The sequence below is a fragment of the Nothobranchius furzeri genome, chromosome 10, assembly GCF_043380555.1.
Source record: "Nothobranchius furzeri strain GRZ-AD chromosome 10, NfurGRZ-RIMD1, whole genome shotgun sequence".
NCBI lineage: Eukaryota > Metazoa > Chordata > Actinopteri > Cyprinodontiformes > Nothobranchiidae > Nothobranchius > Nothobranchius furzeri.
In genome coordinates this window covers 50,476,077-50,496,648 of record NC_091750.1, presented here as the reverse complement: position 1 = coordinate 50,496,648, position 20,572 = coordinate 50,476,077, and the positions used below count along the sequence as shown (strand labels likewise).

The following is a 20,572-nucleotide window of genomic DNA, read 5'->3' as shown; positions in this document are numbered from 1 at the left end:
TATTTAATACATATTCACAATAAATTATAAAATATATGTATTCAAGTGGGTCAAAGAAATACTTACAAATATTAATGAGAAACCGCTTATTAGCTACAGTGGTGTGAAAGACCATTTGCCCCCATCCTGATTTTTTATTCTTTTGCATGTTTGTCACACAAAATGTTTCTGATCAAACACATTTAACCATTAGTCAAAGATAACACAAGTAAACACAAAATGCAGTTTTGAAATGATGTTTTTTATTATTCAGGGAGAGAACAAAATCAAAACCTACATTGCCCTGTGTGAAAAAGTAATTGCCCCCTGAACCTAATAACTGGTTGCACCTCCCTTAGCAGCAATGACTGCAATCAAGCATTTGCGATAACTTGCTACGAGTCTTTTACAGCACTCTGGAGGAATTTTGGCTCACTCATATTTGCAGAATTGTTGTAATTCAGCTTTATTTAAGGGGTCTCTAAGAACCGCCTTTTTAAGGTCATGCCATAGCTTCTCGATAGGATTCAGGTCAGGACTTTGACTAGAACATTCCAAAGTCTTCATTTTGTTGTTCTTCAGCCATTCAGAGGTGGATTTGCTGGTGTGTTTTGGGTCATTGTCCTGCTGCAGCACCCAAGATCGCTTCAGCTTTAGTTGACGAACAGATGGCCGACATTCTCCTTCAGGATGTTTTGGTAGACAGTAGAATTCATGGTTCCATTTATCACAGCAAGCCTTCCAGTTCCTGAAGCAGCAAAACAACCCCAGACCATCACACTACCACCACCATATTTTACTGTTGGTATGATGCTCTTTGTCTGAAATGCTGTGTTACTTCTACGTCAGATGTAACGGGACATTTGCCTTCCAAAAAGGTTGACTTTTGTATCATCAGTCCACAAGGTATTTTCCCAAAAGTCTTGGCAATCATTGAGATGTTTTTTTAGCAAAATTGAGATAAGACCTAATGTTCTTTGTGCTTAACAGTGGTTTACATCTTGGACATCTGCCATGCAGGCCATTTTTGCCCAGTCTCTTTCTTATGGTGGAGTCGTGAACACTGACCTTAATTGTGGCGAATGAGGCCTGCAGTTCTTTAGAAGTTGTCCTGGGGTCTTTTGTGACCTCTCTGATGAGTTGTCTCTGCGCTCTTGGGGTAATTTTGGTCGGCCGCCAAATCATGTGAAGGTTCACCACTGTTCCATGTTGTTGCCATTTGTGGATAATGCCTCTCACTGTGGTTCACTGGAGTCCCAAAGCGTTAGAAATGGCTTTATAACCTTTACCAGACTGATAGATCTCAATTACTTTTGTTCTCATTTGTTCTTGAATTTCTTTAGATCTTGGCATGATGTCTAGCTTTTGTGGTGCTTTTGGTCTACTTCTCTGTGTCAGGCAGCTCATATTTAAGTGATTTCTTGATTGAAACAGGTGTGGCAGTAATCAGGCTTGGGGGCGGCTACAGAAATTGAACTTAGGTGTGAAACACCATAGTTGGGTTATTTCTTAACAAGGGGGGCAATTACTTTTTCACACAGGGCAATTTAGGTTTGGATTTTGTTCTCTCCCTAAATAATAAAAACCGTCATTTCAAAACTGCATTTTGTGTTTACTTGTGTTTTCTTTGACTAATGGTTAAATGTGTTTGATGATCAGAAACATTTTGTGTGACAAACATGCAAAATAATAAGAAATCAGGAAGGGTGCAAATAGATTTTCACACCACTGTAATTTATTGAAGAAAAAAAGGAGAAAAGGCCTCTTGGACCTAACAAGTTGTTAACACTTTAAGTTATTCCTTTAAAAGTGGGTTTCAGTGATTCTGTAGGTAGAAACTCTACCAAGTTCACCATGGACAGCACTCTTCGGCCCTCTGCTGACCAGAAACTACACGTAATGGTTTTGCGGGATGAGTTTGTGCACAAGGGGGAGCTCCTACCTGCTTTACAGCTATTAGCTGTTCTGCTAATAGCTGATTTAAAGGCTAGCACTTAGCTTTTTCAGTTCACTGACCGGCAATTAAAAACACAATAAGAAGTGTGGAGAAGAATGTTGTTTCTTTTGTTGGCATCATGACGGAGCCTGGAAGTAAAAGTTAAAAAGTAATGTTTTTGGAGGTGAAGCAAAGAGCTAAAACCAGGGAGAACATAGGCTCTTTCTACACTAGTTTGAGGGAGCTAAGAGAGGCTACAACATCATGGACTGCTGGTGACCTGGCGTTGTGGCTACTGGACTTGTAAGTAATAATATATGTTGTCCAACAGGCTGACTTTTTTTAGCATCAGTTGGCTCGTGTTAGTGTTAGCTTGTTTTTAGCATTAGCTACGGCAGGCTGTGGCAGAGTTGTTTACAACAGCTGTAATTCCACTTTCAACCAATAGGACGGAGAAGCTGAAAACTGTCTTACTTTAAACATTAACTAAATAAATATAATAAAAACATATCACTAAATAAGCTTTAAAGAGCAAGTCACCCACAAATCAACTTTTTTTGCTGATACACTATATAAATGAGTGTCTAATTGTGCTGCAGTCAATAATTTTGCACTTAACTTTGCATTTTAGTTAAAATTGAAATATGCTGCCTAAAACTTTCAGTATTGTGTCCTCTTCAGGTAAATCCTCTGAATTACATTTTAATTTAAATTTGCCATCGCAGAGGAACCCTATGATGTCAGCGTGTACCATATGATGTCACAATGACGCTGTGAGCCTGTATGTGTATGTATTTGTTAGCAGCTCCGCCCTCTCGGTCTGCAAGCAACACCTCCTTGTGGTGCATTTTTTCAGACTGGAAATGGGAGTGGAGTTAAACTCTGGTAGAGGGTGGCTTGATCTTTAAGTGTCGTGCAGAAAATGAAATATACATTATGTATAAAAAATAAACTTTAGCATTTTACAATGGACCTAACCAAATAATTTTCAGTATTCCACACATAAAACGTACAATATTATAGTAAAATAAGTAAATTTATTTTGTGGTGTCACCCGAGTGCTTTGTATTGGCAAGAACTGTCAGAATAATAGACATCAACATAAATGAATATATTGCAAACATCCACTATATATTTTGAAATAGGATTATCATTAAAACCACCAAACAACAATATTAAATAATACATACATACATTAGGGTGAATTTTCAGAAACAATGTATGCAGCAGCCAGACTTTCCACTGATTACCCACTGGGCTAGATTACTACATTAACATAATAAAGGGAGCTATTCATTCCCTTCTTTCTTTATTCACTCCCTTCTTTTAGATCCCTGTTTAGCATGAGCAGCCACATTAGCTGAAATTTTCCCAACATGTGGTGGACAACCTTTTCACTATGATTATGTGCAACCCTGATTCAAAGGGCTGATGTGTGACTCCTGACATTTGGCTAATTACAACATGCAAACAGCGTGGTGGTCTACATGTACCCCACCTGAAAGCACGTGCAATGCTTTGTTGGCGCTAATACCCTGAGGCTAAACTAAAAGGCCAGAGGGGGCTTGTGGCCTTTAGCTCCCTCAGTGACCAATTTGTTTTCATCATGTCGACCCTTGATGGTTAATCTGGTTGTTTTTACGTTATCATTTTGCAACAGAGAGGATAAAGCCTCACCTGAAGGTATCTGATAGAGGGATTTTTGAGTACAGATTTAGGTTTAAGCCTAAATTCTCATATTGAGTCATCCCTAAAGAGTAATCTATTTTCTTTTGCAGTTTGGGATGTTTCAATTGAAAAGCTTCACTAAAGCCTTCAGAAAATAAACGCAGGACTATAAAATAAAAGAAAAAACAGTCAATTTGGGTTTATTTAGAAATTTTAAGGATAATTTATGTCTTATCTTCAGTAAATAGTTCTTTAGTTGATCTCAGTTTGCAGAGACAGATTTGCTCTGACTTAATCTGAGATAACTCGAGCTTTCCACTGGTTCCATAAGTGGTATGTAACACAATAAAGACTTTATTCCCACAAGCTTAGCAGTCTCTTCCAACCAAAAGCATTTCAAACAAGAATGAGTAGCGAAAGCATCCCACGCAACTGGTCCTGCGAGGTCACAAAATCACATGAGAATTACAAGATCACACGTGATTTTGGCAGTTCACACAATAAGAAGCAAGGTTTATTTTCTATTGTTTTTACCTCACTCATGGAGGTGTCACTGGTAATGACATGTACGTTTTGTTTTACTAGTAAAGCAACCGGAAATCTTCCTGTGTCTTTTATTTTGAAAGTCCCTAGATGTGTCACACTGCCTCTTTGTTTGACTTCCTGTCTGGATCTGAACTGCTGAGCTTGATGTGCTCTGGAAACATACACAAAGTGTATATTTAGATTGGTGACGCAGATCTTCTTCTGCGATGCATCCACAACGTAGCAGTTTGTGATAGATGGAAACATACCAGTTGACTATAAAAGCATTTAGCAGCTGCGGGTTCCGCTCTGTAGACATTTTAATGCTTATGCACCAAGAGGTAAGCACGGGTAATATTCTGATCTAAAAACGTTCACAGTGCTGTAAAATTGGCATTACAATGTTATCCATCAGTTATGCTTTTCTGCTAATGTGGTACTTGGTTGCAAGAACAGCAGCTTGTACAGAAAACTTCGGACCTGCCTCTTCCCAGCTACTTCCTCCAGCTCACCCAGAAGGATTCAGTTGGGACACATGGTTTCTTCAGTAACACCTTGGCATGCCCTGAGGTCTCCTTCCATTTGGACATGTCTGAAACCCCTCCCACAAAGGACATTCAGACCTCTCAAAGTAGAGTAGCAGCAAGTCTCCCCGGAGCTCCTTCCAAATACCTAAACCCCTTGTGCTATCCCAAATGGGGAGTTTTTCCATTCTGCTGAAAAAAGCACTTAGCTCATTGTATCAGTCTTTTCCTACAGCTGATGAGCAAATGTGAGGATTGGAGCATAGTTGCCCTTTGGCTGAGATATCTTCACTTAGCTGGATAAGACAGCTTCCACATCACAGCAGATGCTTCCCTCCTCCAACTCCCTAATTGTGAACAAGACCTTGGGATACTTGCACAGTGGCTTGTTCCCAACCTGGAGCTGGAAATCTAATCTTGAGCAATTGAGGACCAAGACTTGGCATCAACCTCCCATAGTGGTTGAGGAGTTTGATCCATGTTATTCACATATAATTCAATGTTTTTTTAAAGCAGGAAATCAACAGCAGCCCTTCAGTTTTGGACTTTGAAATATTCTGTTGGAATTTCACAAATGTAACTGATGGAATCACTGGGAAATAGAAATCTGTAAAGGTTAATCAAATAATGTTCACATAAACCACTTCAAAACTTTTAGGGCTTAATTTAGACTAGCTGTTAGCTCGTCAATCCAATCACAACTAATCCCTATTTGTTTTTGTTTTTTCAAACCGGCATTGTGTGATCTGCAACAGGTAGGGTATTTGTTAAACCCTCTTAAAAAATTTAAGAATGAAAAAATAAATAAAACTATTCAGTTTTTCCTGGCAAGCCTCTCAGAGAAACATCTGAGAGCATGTGGTTTTATTTCCTGCTTATAATGGTTCTATCATCCCTAAAAATACAAATAGGTGCAGCTACCCACTTTCTGCAAAACTTTTTTCTTTCTCTGTTACTTTTTTTTGGCAAAATATTCTAGTAGAGGATTTGAAATTAAATCATTTCCCCTCCATCTACTTTGTGACAGCCCCTTTATTCGCACTGTATTCGAAAAATGTCCTTCTTTATAATGTTTTTAAGTCAGTCTCAGTGTGACAGAGTTCCCCGATGCCAGATGAAGCCACTCTGTATTTGCCTTTAGTACAACTCACTTTTCTCGTCTCATCTGCTACAGCGAGCCTTCTCTTGGCATCGTGGAGTTTTATGCCCCGATCAGTTCACAGTCAACATTGATGGTGACAGACAGTGATACAGCTCCACAAACAAACTTAAATTTACCACTGCTGCTGAAAGCTTCATTATCTCTGACACCTCCTAATTCCACCAACTGCCTGTTGAAAGAGAAAGTAATCTTTCTCAAACACAACTGTAATAAATCTGAAATCATAAACTTGCTCACTCCTCACATGCATCCCCATCCACTCATGACTCCTCTCTCAGTCCTGTGGTCCTCAACCCAGGCAGCTTTTATCACTAAGGATGCCTCTGAGAGCTGAGACACACTTGCTATCTCAGACACCACCTGCTTATTGTTTCACTCTGCAAGGCTAATCAATCTTTTCATTGCCTCAAGACTTCTTCGATGCAACACTGCTTTCATCGTTTCCCAAGTCAACCCCTTTACGTTGAAGCTGTTGTGGAAAGGATTGCTTGTTCCTGTTTATCTGCAAAACCTGAGTTGTTTATGGCCTCCATTTGGACCTTGTCTCCAGACGTGTGGCTAAACTGAGTACAATGTCAAACTGAAAGCAGTATTAACATTTTTTAATGATCTTTGTGTTTTGATATGAAGAGGGACTTGGTCAGAGGAGCCACTTTTATTCACAACACAACACTCAGACACGCCGCCCTTTTAGATGCGTCCGCTCATAAAGACTTGTTCAGAGTTAACAGCCATCAATTTCTCTTTCTCTGTCAGACTCTGTGCAATTTTTCCACATTTGCCCTCGCTGTCGAGGCAGCCTCTTTGTCAACAGATTGCAGAGAATCTGCTGGATAAACACGGCAAAATTGGAAATAAAACTTGGCAGCTCACGCACACACACAGCATCTCAGAAACTAAGGCAAACACTTAAATAACCCACTGTAGACATTTGTCCTTGAAAAGAGGGGGAAAAAAAGAAGAAATCTAAAAACGACAGGGGGGAAGGAGCCATTCAAGCTTCTGAGAAAACGTTTCCCTGGGTAGAAAATTATCCCACACACAAAAGAAATCTTACCCCGAGTTCAGATTGGTTGCACAAATGACTTAAATGTGTCACGTTGTTAAACTTCATTTTGTACGTTCTAGTTGTTATTATTTAAGACAATTAGAAAAAAATACTTTGTGGAGTCAAAACATGAGCACGGGATTGGACAAACTGGTCAAATCTTTCAAGCTTGAAATGATAAATGGACAAACTGTCAGAACTATCGACAGGTGTACAAGAGAGCGAGTATTTGTGCACTAATAGAATCCACACAATAATATCTGGTTTTATTGAAACATTTATGTCTCTCTTCTGTTAAACCTCAAACATTCTAAATGCATTTATAGGAGCAATATGAAGCAATAATGATGTCCTGTGGTCAAATTTGGTCACTGCAGCCCATTTCTATACACACAAGGTGACTTTTGACTGAGTTTCTGAGAGTTTCATGGCTGTTGCTAGTTATGGCACCAGAAGATTCTAGAAGACAAGTGAAGACTAGGCATACACAGTAAGTTGATAACTAGACAATTACATTGTCAGATCTGGTGTTAGCACTCTTGGGTGTTTTGCGGTTGGGAGCTCTTACTACATTTCTAATGGTAGTATTCCTCCGGCATTAAAAGTGTGGTTGTTTTCTGTCTTACTATTAGCTTGGTTGCTGTTCTGAACGACTCATTAAAGGAAGTTAAACACCACCACTGACTCGTTATTCGCTTCACACGTACATTTCACAGTATTTTCAAGTTGCTGGTAACTGAAAAAGTAACAAGATTTTTTTGAGTCAACTGTTTGTTTCTAATTTACTGTTAGCATTGTTAGCTCAGCGTTAGCCTCTAGCCTGCTCCACCTGATATTAGAGTAAAACAAAAAGAAGCCGTGGAGCTCTTAAGGGTACAAGTAATAACTTCTGGGTCACTCCTGTTTAATGGCTAGGGTTATTTAAACAGCTCAAGGCACTTACAAATGCAGCATTGACTAGTCTGCGCAGACTCTGCAACCTACTGGGCTCACAGATTGTAAAAGGTAACTATCTCCATCTTTAGTTGTTGTTTTTTTTGAAAGAAGAAAAACTGATAACCCCCCAAGCCAGCTGAGAGTGAAATTTGTTTCAATATAAACTTCCTTCCATCATTATTAAGACATTGGGCTGTTTTGTGATTATTTCGCTGTATAATTTTTACATATTGCTCCTTTAAGCATTACCACTACCAGCATCCACATTTGAGAAGTTATTTTATCAGAACATTTTTTTTTCCATTCCAACTTATAGCCCAGGTTTCTAAAAAGCAATTATGTTGAAGGATATATCCAATGTTTTGGCCTTTGAACTTACTAACTTGAAGCACTAGTTATTTGTTCAGGTTTTTCACTACATGTTTTTTTTCCCTTCAGCCTCCAATTTGAGCGAAATAACCTGTATGATTTCAATGTCATAACAAACAGTTTCTTCAGTTTCTGTAAATGCCAAAATTGGGCAGTTCACCAATTGTTCTCACAGAAAATTTCAAAAAAGAAGTCTGAAACCGATTCTGGATGATTCTTCATAGAAAAAGGCTTCAGCCTAAATAGTATCTTCTCACTACAAGCTCCTTTCACAAAAGAAAAGCAAGGATTTCATGCTCTAACCTGATTGGCTCAGAGGAATAGAAAGAAAATTTTGATGTGGATTGATTTTGGCTAACTCAGAGCAAATGGAAAACGGAAAACAAAAGTTAAAGAAAGAGAAATGAAGCAAAAAGTAAACATACAAATATGAAACATCAATCCATTTTCTACTTGCCTTTTCATGCAGAGTTGCAGGGGGCTGGTGCCTATCTACAGCAGTCTTCTGGCAAACGGGTGGGGTACACCCTGGACAGGTTGCCACTTACTAGTCCATCCAACACAAAGACACACAGGACAAACATCAATGCACGCACACACTCACACTTAAGGACAGTTTCAGAGAGACCAATCAACTTTACAGCCATGTTTTTGGACTATGGAAGGAAGCGGATTAAACCCACACATGCTCATGGAGAACATGCAAGCTCCTTGCAGAAAGACTACAGGTAGGGATGCTGTTATGGAAAAATTTATGTTTATTAAGTCTTGATCATTGACTCAATCAACTGAATGTAAATGTATTGCTCTATGCCTCTTTGATCATGCTCACTCATTCAGACACATCCACACAAGCCACTCACACACACACAAACACACATCCTTCACTTCCTACACACACCCACACAATCTCTCTCTCTACTTCTCAGTCCCCCTCTCTATAAATTATTTCTGCGACCGGATGTTCTGGGCATTTGCCTCAGGTATCTTGCCACAGTTATAACAGTTTGACTTGTTGTCCATTGTCTCCTTCTCTCTTCACTACAGGAAATGGGTTATTGATTAACATATTGATGAAATCCATGACATTATTTGGTCCTTCGAAAGCTGGGGCCCCAACATCTCGCGGCGCCCGGAGCTGTCGCCGGAAAACTGTCGACAACCTAGATCTCCTCTAGCGCTGTGCTTTAGCTGGGGGTCGGTGTGAGGGTCTTGATGTCATTGGGAGGGATGTGGATCCATGAACTACTCACGTCTGAGTGGAGAGGTTCGGTGAGACAAGTTTGTTGTTTGTTGTTGTTGTTGTTTTGTGGTACCAAGAGAAACCCAAGGTGACTAGGGGTTGAATTGGTTTTTGAATTGAAAATATAAACGCAAAGCAGATTCCTGGAATGCTGTTTTGGTGAGAGCAGAGAGAAAGATAAACAGATTCTGGAGATGCTGTATTGGCTCGGGTTTTTGAGCATTTTTGCCTAAATATAAACGCAACCCTGGTGTGAGGAAGTTATAAACATGAAATGAACGTTAATTGAATGGACCGGTGCGATAGCTGAGAGGTTAAATTGGTTTTTGGGCGTTTGACCTGAAATATAAACGCAACTTTGATTTGGCCTGGCCTTTGGGTGGTTTTGCCTTGAATAAAATGCAACTCTAGTTATCTTGTTGTTGTTTGTTGTCTTAGATGTTGTCTGCTTGAATTGTTGTTTGGATAAATGAGAGAGTGTATGGAAAGCTTTGCACGTGTGGTATTTATGTATGGGGGAAATAAGAACACACAAAATACCTTTTTTATTTTTGAGTAAATATGGATGACAATGTAGATCCAGGAAATGTGGAACTGGTCTGAAAATTATCAGAGGGTTGATGCAAAATGTGATTTTGATAACCGCTGATGTGTCACAAATGTATTATGCTCACGAGGATGCACAGAGCGGTGAAGAGAAAAAGGGTTGAAAATGTGAAACAGAAAGGAGGCAAGGCCTGCCTAAAAAAACAATCAAAACAGACACAGCTGTGCTCTGTTGAGCCACCAAGGTCAATTGAGGCCTGAGGCCACTTAACTAAGGCTACTTAACTAGAACATAATGATAAAAAGTTAACTCCTTGTTGCAAAATGGTCACTACAGTGGACAGTTTCTAAAAACTGTAATTTACTTTTTTTTTTTTGCAATTAAGCACAGCTGTTGTGTACTTTATTGCATTTGAGACCCTCTGTGTGGACTTCAGTAAGTCCAGTCAACATATTTCATGTTCAGAATGCACGCTGTCCACTGAGGTGAACATGTAATAAATTATTTACATATTATTAGATGTTAGAAATAATATTTGTTGAAATTTGTTTCATTCACGCCCAAAGATGAATGATAATAAAAGTTAAGAAATCATGGTTGAAGATTTCATGATTTGTGCATCAAAAGGTTAGACACGACCCAAATATTTATTTTCTGGTATCTGGTGGTTAAAATTATTTGAACTATAAACTGTGTCACTTTTAGTGGCTGAAAGGCAAAGGGTTTTAGTGGAATCCCTCAGTTTGAGACATTGACTGTTTATCAGTACTAGGTAGTAGAAAGGGAGCCCAAATAATAGCTAAGTATGTAGGTTTTTAGTTGCAACCCTTGGGCTGGGAAATTGACAGTGTGATTTAACACTAATTCCAGACCAACAAAACTATGACATTACAAAACTAGTGGCTATTGTCGAATTGCATTTTATCTCCTTAATTTGTTGTTTCTTTTCTTTCTTTTTTTAAATCTTTGTTTCTGATGCTTAAAACCAAGACAAGGGAGTTCAGCAGATGACAATCGCACCCGGATGAACATAAACTGGTGGGCAGTACCTGTTGAATCCAAAAACTGCATTTTGATCACTCTAAAATATCGTTTGTCATCAATTGAATCTTTCTGGCGCCTGTCCAATGTAGGAACTTGTTCAGATCTCCGATTAGCGGGCTTTGTGATCAGAACAAGGGGAGAAATTGTCTGGAAGTAAAATTAAATGAGACAGCAGATTAAAGCTGCTGTAGAGAATTTACATTTAAAAAGTTTAAATTGGGTTAATTCTTCATGTATTCACAGCCTGGGAACTTTTAAATGTGTTGACACAGAATTTCACGTTCCTCTGTGTCTGGATTAAACGGTAAGGTTGTATCAGAAAAACGTACATATTATAACAGACCTTAGTCTCAAGTAAGACAATATTCTATCGGCCAAGAGGCTGAAGCGGAAATCAGAAAGGTTTTGGGAAATAACTGAATGAAAATATAAAACAAAAAAAGTTAATGCTTTAAATTAAAAACCGAGTTTGCACACTTGAGATTAAGTGTGAAGCAGTTGGACAGTTGATTTGAGGTTTTCTGTCGTCTTTGGAATGTAAACTTCAACATCGGCTCATGCTTTCAGAGCCAATAGAGATAAGAGTAGAGATAAATCGGCTCGGCCAACCTTGCTCAATTTAGAATTGGGAGGACTGATTCTTCAATACTATCACTAACCCAATATCATTAAAGATTACACAATATCTTCACTATCAATTGTAGATGGATGGATTTTTAAGTTACTATAGGGTGTTCTTCTTTTACTTATGTTATGACATTAGACATCTTGAAGGCCAAGACGACCACTTGAGCCATGGGTCAAGCCCATTTATAACCTTGAAACTTTCCTGAAAATATGAGTCTCCTAAACAAATGTCCCTGTTTATGACTGAAGTTACCTAGAACTTTATTTAGTGTCCATGACATCAGTAGCAATAATTTATGATCAGAATCTAGTTCTTTACTAATTATGAACAGTACAGAAGTTATGTACATACCTCTACCTTGTGTTAGCCAATCTATATCGTTTATTAATGAACTGTTTCTGTACTTAAATATTGAACTTCGTCTGTGTAGGTTAGTGAATATGTTCTGTTATTTTTGGTAAATCTTTACCTTGTCCCTTCTTTGGACCTAATCAGATCCACTTTCTTATCACCTTCTTAATTCAACAAGGACAGAGCAGCAACTCATTAGACCTTGACTTCATCATTGTTTTGTTATTGCTAGACAAGTATTATAAGATGACACTTGCCCTAAATGACCCTTAGATTTGATCATGGCCCATGTCCCCTGTGTGTGTGGTTTCCCCATCTCCCACTGTTTATTCCTGTGTGTTTCTCTGTCTTCAGTGTTTTCCTCAGTTTAAATTGTGTTTCTGTTTATTATTAACTCATTCACTGCCATTGACAACTAAAGTCGTCATTTTAGATCCAACCGTTCACTGCCAATGACGACTAAAGTCGTCATTTGCATTTTTTTACTGTTTGAGCATTGGAACCAGCCCCCTGCGCTGAGAGAACAAGCATCTCAGCCCTGACGCCGATCTTCATCCTCATACGTCACAGATCACATGATCAGGAAGCAACACATCCATGTGTTAGGAGATCGTTTTGGGCCGTTCCTGTAAACAAAAGTGAGGCGCGAACCGGAAAAGCATCTGCCGATCACAATTCAACAACGGATTATGAAAGAACGGATAACGCTCGAAACACGCGGCTTCTTCCTGATGTAAGAGGTGAGTCTGCGCTTTGTTTTGGTTGTTTTGGCATCGACATCATGCTAGCGCGCAACGTTCTGTGACTCTTAAAAAACAGTAAAAACAGTGAGAAACGCTGGCAGCGAAGGCCGTTAGTGATCAGGAAACGGCTGGCAGTGAATCAGTTAAATGTATTTATCTTCCAGCCCCTGTAGTTGTTTTAGTTGTCAGCAATATTTACGAGTTTTCCTTTAAGCTCCTCCCCTTGTCTCAGAGTCTCAGGTAGAAGTCTCACCTGTCAGCAATCAGTAATCAGCTATCAGTGTCTTGCCTTTCCCTTCACATCCCAGTTGAACCTGGTTTAGGTCACATCGCTTTTCATGTCAGACAGTTATTTACTGTTTGTGCATTTCTGTACCTTTGCTCTGACGTTTCTTATTAAAACTTTTAAGTTTAACTTGCTCCTTCTGGGGTTATCCCATTTGGGTCCTTGTATTTTCACGTTTGGTCATTTCCTTCTTCATATGTCTTCCATGTGATACATGAATCATCTCTTTTCTGATGTTCTTATCATATTTATATGTGATCCTGTGACCTACCAGAAAGGTCAGTGACTCGCCTAAGGTGTTTAAATCTCTAACTTCTCAAACTGAAGTGAGTTATTTCACATTTTTATTATCAAATGAACATGTTGACTGCTGTTCTCCTTTTAGTTATCAGCACATTTCTGAAAAAAGTGGATCATTCAATAAGATGCTTCTCTGCAACTGCAGCTTTCTCTGCAACTGCAGCTTTCTCATTTGGCTCCCGAACCACCGTATGAAGTAAATGGAAAGGATGGCTCCTGGATCTCTAGTGATCTTCAAAATGGCTTACAGCAGCATGTCTTCTGGAGGATAATCATATGTTTATCCAGCACAGATGGAACATAAAAATTGCATGCAGAAGGCTTTTTGTTGTAGGTTGCAAATTAAGGCACCTGAGGTGCAATACGGAAATGCTGGCTTTGCACGGTTTTCTGATCACCATGTGAGGTCAATAGAATGTAAAGGTGCTCTTCCTCTTCCTTTCATCCCAGTGCAACACATTTTTATTGTTATGGAGGAATAAAAAAAAAGATAACAATTCTAATTGATGCAGTTTTTTTGAGAAATTAGTGCAGAATGCTCAACTTTAGGTGTGGAAACTCCATCCAGGGCTTATGAAACAGCAGGTGATGAGCAGCGTTTTGATTTATGGTTTGAAGGGGTCAGAACGGGACACATTCAGGTTCTGATCATTCCTGAGTTTGGGTCTTCTGGGGAAACAGTTTAAAATGTCACAGCACCAACTGTGCACGGTGCACTGCAGTGTGGAGCAGGTAAAGGTGAAACTTGCCAATACATCAAAACATCTTCTGTGATATAAAACATATATACACTCTAAATACTTTAAGACTAAGAATCACTTCCTGTGTGAAGATATAGATGTTGATTTTTAGTTATACACACTAAAATGTTTACTTTATCATTAGTTTGATCTCCAGAGCTTGAGGCTCCTTTTATTGGGCTTTAACAAGTGAAGCGCATTAACATCATATTTTATCAACTGGAATCTGATAAGATTTGACATAACATCCTCTCATTTGTCAGTTCTTCTGTTTGTGTCACAGTTGCACAAAGGGTAAGGTTTACTGGACCAACAGACCTTTATAGAAGCAAAGGGAAGCATCCTTAAAAATCTAAGGGTTTTATTATAAATACAAGAAAACTCAATTCAAGTCAAGTTTGTTTATGCCAGTTCTCAACAAGTCATGTCAAAGAGATTTTCAAAAAGCAACAATGCAACTCAAGTTGGGGCTACATTCAGATTTTCTAGACTTTCCAGTCCATCACATTAAACTGGAAGCCCATTACATGTCACATTCACACCCCCAAACTGCTAAATTAAACTTGCTCGCAGCAGCTTTTTCAAAATAATTCCTCCATAGCTGTTTGACTAAATTTGAAATTCTATGAAACAAATTATTTAAATAATTTAAATAATGTTCAAAATGTCTTTCTGAAATGTTTGTGTTTCTCAAATTGGAAGTAAATATATTAGTTTGCATATTGTCTACAGGTGGTTCAGAATGCCTGTGCTCGGCTTCGGACCAAGTCCTCCAAACACACCCACATCACCCCGCTTCTCCTCCAGCTTCACTGGCTGCCAGTCAACTTTAGGGTTCATTTCAAGATTCTGGTTCTGGTCTATAGGGCCTTACATGGACAAGCACCATCATATATTGGTGATCTTCTCAGTCCCTACACCCCCAGCAGGTCCCTGAGTTCCAGTGATCAAGTCTACTGGTTGTGCAGCACTGGGCTAAAGACCAAAGGTGACAGATCATTTGCTGCTGTGACCCCAGACTCTGGAACTCGTTCCCCCTGAGCCTGAGATCAGTGGACTCAGTGGTCTCCTTCAAAAAGCAGCTGAAAACTCGCCTGTTCAAGTTGGCTTTGGTGTGACCTTCATCACCCTCTCCTTGTTCTGCTCTCCCTACCTATTCCTCTTTCCTATTCACTCTCTCTCTTTCTTTACATTTTTGATCATAATTGTCTAATTTTTTTGCTCATTTTAAATATATTTTTAATCCTTTTCTAAATTATTTTTTATCATTTTACATTTTTTGTTTTTGTGAAGTGCCTCACGATTTTTATCTTGAGAGGAAGTGTGGGTGAAGTAAGACTCCACCCATGGTATGCCTTAACCTTTAATTTAGTAATGACAGCATTTTTAAATAATAGCTTTATTGAAGAATACAGTGGTTTTTGCGGGCATCCTCAGTTTAAATAAAGGCATTTTTGGATTGTAATGTGAGCAAATTTCCATGTAATTTCTTAATTTATTGTGTAGCCCTACTCCACAAGATGTGGCCAAAGTCAAGGTAACACAGGAGTAGATAAAACATATCCAGCAAAGAGAAACAATAAAATGGAACCAGTCCATGTTCAAACTTTTCTTCATCCTAAACGGAAGGCAAAGCAGTGAAGATGTTGAGGCAAACCTCCTTTGTTCAATTCTGCATGCAATTCTCTCAGTACACACACAACAGATAGTTCAAATATGTATAAAAGCAGCTCAAAAGTTCACAACTGAATACACAATCACAATGAATTATCCTTTTCTCATCCTGACATAAAGTGATAAAATGAACAACGACTGATTTCCCTCCAGACTAAAAATCATTTAACACTGACTTAGAATAAAATTAAGTGATTGTGCTTTTATAACCCAAGTAGAACAAATAATACAGAGACAAGATGTACATCACTTAGAAAACATTGACACTGCAATATATAAAATCTGAAGCACTTCTGTGGCAGTAAACAATTTACAGGATGGCTGGTAATGACTGTAGACCAGTTACGGGACAACAGACAAATATACAAACCGCATCAAGCAGTCACCTTGTGTAGACACTCATCAGCCATCAACTGTGCATTCTTTGTACATTTTTCATATTTTTTTTGATTACCCAGCAGTTCAGAGACCTGGAGACTGGTCATCAACAAAAGCTAACAATAAACATGTCCACAGACTTTAGAAATGAGAGCATATTTTTCTCTTTTTTTTTGTCATTTTGTTTGTTTTTTTTCCAACATCAAATGATAAATTCAAAGTAGAAAAGTTTGTGCATGTGCAGTATTTCTCCATGTTGTAAAAGTCCTTTGAGACAACTGCAGGATCTTCTTTTAGTGCTCATGATGCTTCTTAGCTCTTCAGCATCTGTGAAGATAAAACAGTATATGAACATAACTGATAATAGACTGTGATAACATGAATATTTTAAACACTTTCTTATATTTACTTTCCATGTGACACTAATACAATAATCTATCACATGAAATAAAAAGATGACAAACTAATTGAAGGTTCTAAACCTATTTTTAGTTTACCTGGTCCTCCTGTCCTGTAGGGGGCACCTGTTCACACTGTTTAGTTCTGGAGCTTCCACATGACTGAAAACCAGATGAATTTGAAGCTGACTCCCTCTGATTATGACCCGATTGGAATGAGGGACGACTGTACAAAAGTATGTCCCTGAAATCTGAAGGAGTTAAACATTACGGCACGAGCAACAAGCTGACGGAACGTGAAATCACTCACTTATTGCAGAAATAATCTCCCGAGTTACCTGAGTGCTGTCGATGTTTGTTGCTTCCTTTCCCTCCTTGTGGCACTTTGTGCATCTCTTGATTCTCTCTTTGCTCTTCTCTGACCTTGTGAGGCCCAGCACTGCCTCGTCTGCCCCGGGCCTGCCCGGAGCCCATCCGAGGCAGAGTAGCCCCCCTCACTTTGTAATCGCAGTGGGACAACTGACTGGAAAAACTTAGAGGCATACACGAGTCTGTGGACAAAGCAAAGCAAACATCGTTTTCTGTTCATCCCGTTAAAGCACATGGATCAGCCTTCTTCGTGTGTACCGTTACCATCACTGAAGAGATCTTTGGATTGGCAGTCCTGTTGACCAGACTGGTTGGGTTTATGTCTCCTGGGCCTTTTATGTGTTATAGCAGGACTCATGTTGCTGTCTGTTGACATGGGGCTGCTGGCTCGCTGCTGCTGCCGGCCTGAAGTCATCACACACAAAAAACATTTAGAATACTTATCCGATGACCTGACAACTCGGTACAAACACGTAAACAGAGGGGTTAAAGTTTTGCTGGGTTGCTGAGAAGTCTGTTCAGAAAAATGGCATTTACATCCTTCAGAACTTTTAAAACTGCCCTATTGCCAAACTTTATAGTGTTCCATGCAAATATTGTGCTTCAAAGCATTGATTTAGCATTAAACAGGGTTAGTTTTAGAATGGCAAACATTCTTTTTCTTCCTGATTGATTTGACCCTGGATCCAGCTGAGGTACAGTACAGCTGTTTATGCATTTAAATAACAATGTAGCACAAACCTGATTGTGATTTGAAGATTGACAACATAATAGTTGCATAAATTAGTAAGAAAATGTGGATACTGTAGCTATATTGTCTTGCGTTAGGGTCAGTGTCCTACCTGTTTTGGGGTTTTAAGCAAATTAAAATCCCACAAATGTTTGTTTATAGCATCACAACTTTGTGACTTCGTCAGGAGCTTCTATTTATTTGAAATAAAACAAACAAACAAAAAAAAAACGCTGTTTACTATATTATAAAATGCTTGCTGAATTTGTGGTGTTGGAGCTTTTAGGTCAGTTATGCCTAAACCCCCCCCCCCCCCCCAAACCATTCAGTCGGACCATCCAGTTAGAACGTTACAGGAGGACCACTACATAACTGTTATTTTACTGTTTCACTCATCTCTCTGAACTTTTTCAAACGGCACCACCACCACAGACTGGCCCTCCAACTAATTGGAATTTTTTTATGTGGCCCTCGGCCAGGTGAATTTGAGTAGCCCTGTTCTAAGTGACCCTCACTTTGCCGTTCTTTCTCCTAACCTGCACAAAGACAAGCATCAGTGGGTGTGTGAGGCCAAAAACGTGCTGACTTGGTGACTTGCAGAGTGCACATTTAGCAGCATGAATAAAAGCAGATGAAGTTTTGTGAAACAAGTTATCAGAAGAGGGTCAATATGTGTTTTACAACCTTGTCAATGTGTCTGCATACAAAGCATTCAAGTTGTGGACCAACACCCGCTAGGGAGGAACGTGACATACGATGCTAACATGAAGGATAAGATGGCAGCTATATGAACATTTTTGTGGTTAGCCATTGGCTCATGGATGTATATGATTTCTCCAAGCTGATGCGTTTCTAGAAAAACACTGATACAGAAACACACTTAACAATCTCACTTTAATGATAGCCATTTAGGTTATATTGAAAAAAGTGTAAATGTCAAATAGGAAAACAGGTTATTTTTCACATTTTCAATTCCTACCTAAACATTTACCAAAAGGTTTCTAAAAAATAACTGTCCAACAAGCAGGGAGAAACTCCAAGAGAATCAAGTCAATTAATTAGACAATGTATTAAAGTAATTATGACATAAACTTCCATCTCACCTGCCTCCTCTGGGTACCTGCACATGCGCAGCCCCACAATATCCCGTGAAGATGCAGCTGCCTGACTAAAATCACCATCTGTGAAGAAAGAACCCTCGGAGGTGCTGACGATGCTGGACCTGCCTGACGAGATGTTGTCCTCTGATGCAGAGCCCCAGCTGTTAACCATGGACCCAGTGACTGATCTGTCCAGGTCCCCGGTGCTTGAGGCTGGGGTTTGCTCAAGCTCCCGGAGGAGCTGTTTGTGCGAAGAGGCGTGATGTGATGGCTGGAGTTTTTTGTGCTTCTGCGATTGGCTGTAGACGTTTTCCACCTGCTCTGCATCTGTTTCCTCCTCCTCCTCATTGTCTTCTTGCCCATCCATGTCCAGGCAGAGGGGTATGGAGCTGTAGGTGTGATTGAGGTGCTCGACTCCATCGTCCAGACCGTTGCTTAGGTCTTCCTGTGGCGATGTGGTAAGGAGGTAACTACGGGATATTTTAGCTGGAGACAATGCTGCTCCTCTAACTGGTGGGGTGGGGCCGCCTCCTGTTCTCTCCTCTAAATCAAAGCTGATGAAAAAAATGGTGTTGAAAATGGAAGGAAAAGAGTTCCCCAAAAAATGACACTTTTTATGTTCTCCATTGATTACTAACTAGCTTCTTAGCGACACGTTTAAAGATTTTTGGTTGTGACACTAAGACCTTGTTTTGACAGGAAGTAGTTTGAAACCGTAGAAATCCAATAAGCCACACATGCCTAAAATACTCCATGTCCTCATTCTCAGCAAGTAAGCTGCAAAACATCCATATATGTTACAGCTGAGGCTAAACATGACACATTTATTTAAAGGACTGGAGATCAGTTTGACCCAATTAGCATTTCTAAGCATTTTTATTAGTGTTTTTATTTGAATGTCTGCTGCATGTTTCTTCATGCGTCTTTACCTTCCATCCATAGGTAGACTATACTCATCACAGTCCAGGGCATTAGCATGAGGCACAGACACAGCTTCCCCCCAGGTCACAGCATTATGTTTAGGGATCTTTAGGCCCCGGACTCCTTTCTTCTGATTTTGACTGCCTGAGAAATGAAAAGCAAACATCGAGGTGAGCACAGACTGACTGCTCGCCTCATTAATATTAAGAAGCAGCTGAAGGTCTCACCTGAGGTGCTGTTGCTGCCTCTGTCTGAGCTGTGGTGCGAGCCTCCGGTGCTGTGGTCGCGGTTCTGGTTGTACATTACGTTTTTCAGGTGGGACATTCCCTCGCATCCTTGCAGATCTGAAAAACAAAAGCTAGGCTGAAGCATCTGTCTTGATATGGAAACCCGGTAAAGCACATGAGATGTTTGCTGCATACCTTTACTGTTATGCTCAGCTGCGCTGTGCTGCATCTGCGCTGCCATCTCTTTGGGTATTGGAGGCAGATTTGGCAGCTGTTTCCAGCAGGGTATATCCAGAGGCTCTGCTATGGAGCCACCAGCGACTGCCTTGTTTTTAATGTTGGCCTGGATGAGCTGCGTAGTGGCGTATGGAATGGGCTCGTATGTGGCTGATGAATCCCCTCCAGGACCGGTGTAGCAAAAGTTGGAGTTGTTAAAGGTTTTAATCTCACCAATCTGGTTGGAGAGGTTCACATCGCTGTATATGGGTGTTTCAGAACCAAGCTGCCCCCCTTGCTTGCTGTCTGGGTGGCTTCCATAGTTGGCTATGCAGTCAGCTGAGCAGATGAAAGGAAGCAACAACACAGGAAGTCATTCATCGTCATCATTTCTACTTGTTGTTTGACGATTACTAGTGGCACTGTTATATGTCCTCCTTTAAACACACACACACACACACACACACACACACACACACACACACACACACACACACACACACACACACACACACACACACACACACACA

The 20,572-nt window shown here is 39.8% G+C and overlaps 1 protein-coding gene across 4 annotated transcripts in view; it reads right to left on the bottom strand.

Moving 5' to 3' along the window:
* Nucleotides 1-14,373: 14,373 nt before the first annotated feature.
* LOC107386599 (roundabout homolog 1) overlaps nucleotides 14,374-20,572 on the bottom strand; it is a 142,577-nt gene continuing 136,378 nt past the window's right edge. For 2 of the 4 annotated variants that reach the window (XM_054730649.2, XM_015961118.3), the window contains exons 23-30: nucleotides 20,022-20,381; nucleotides 19,827-19,943; nucleotides 19,608-19,743; nucleotides 18,682-19,232; nucleotides 17,113-17,253; nucleotides 16,818-17,030; nucleotides 16,579-16,730; nucleotides 14,374-16,408 (exon numbers count right to left, since the gene is read on the bottom strand). In XM_054730649.2, the coding sequence (XP_054586624.2) occupies nucleotides 16,394-16,408; nucleotides 16,579-16,730; nucleotides 16,818-17,030; nucleotides 17,113-17,253; nucleotides 18,682-19,232; nucleotides 19,608-19,743; nucleotides 19,827-19,943; nucleotides 20,022-20,381 (1,685 nt within the window). In that variant the 3' untranslated portion in view covers nucleotides 14,374-16,393. Of the gene's footprint in view, nucleotides 16,409-16,578; nucleotides 16,731-16,817; nucleotides 17,031-17,112; nucleotides 17,254-18,681; nucleotides 19,233-19,607; nucleotides 19,744-19,826; nucleotides 20,382-20,572 lie in introns of all 4 variants that reach the window. The other 2 variants (XM_054730647.2, XM_054730650.2) reach the window with 1 other exon arrangement.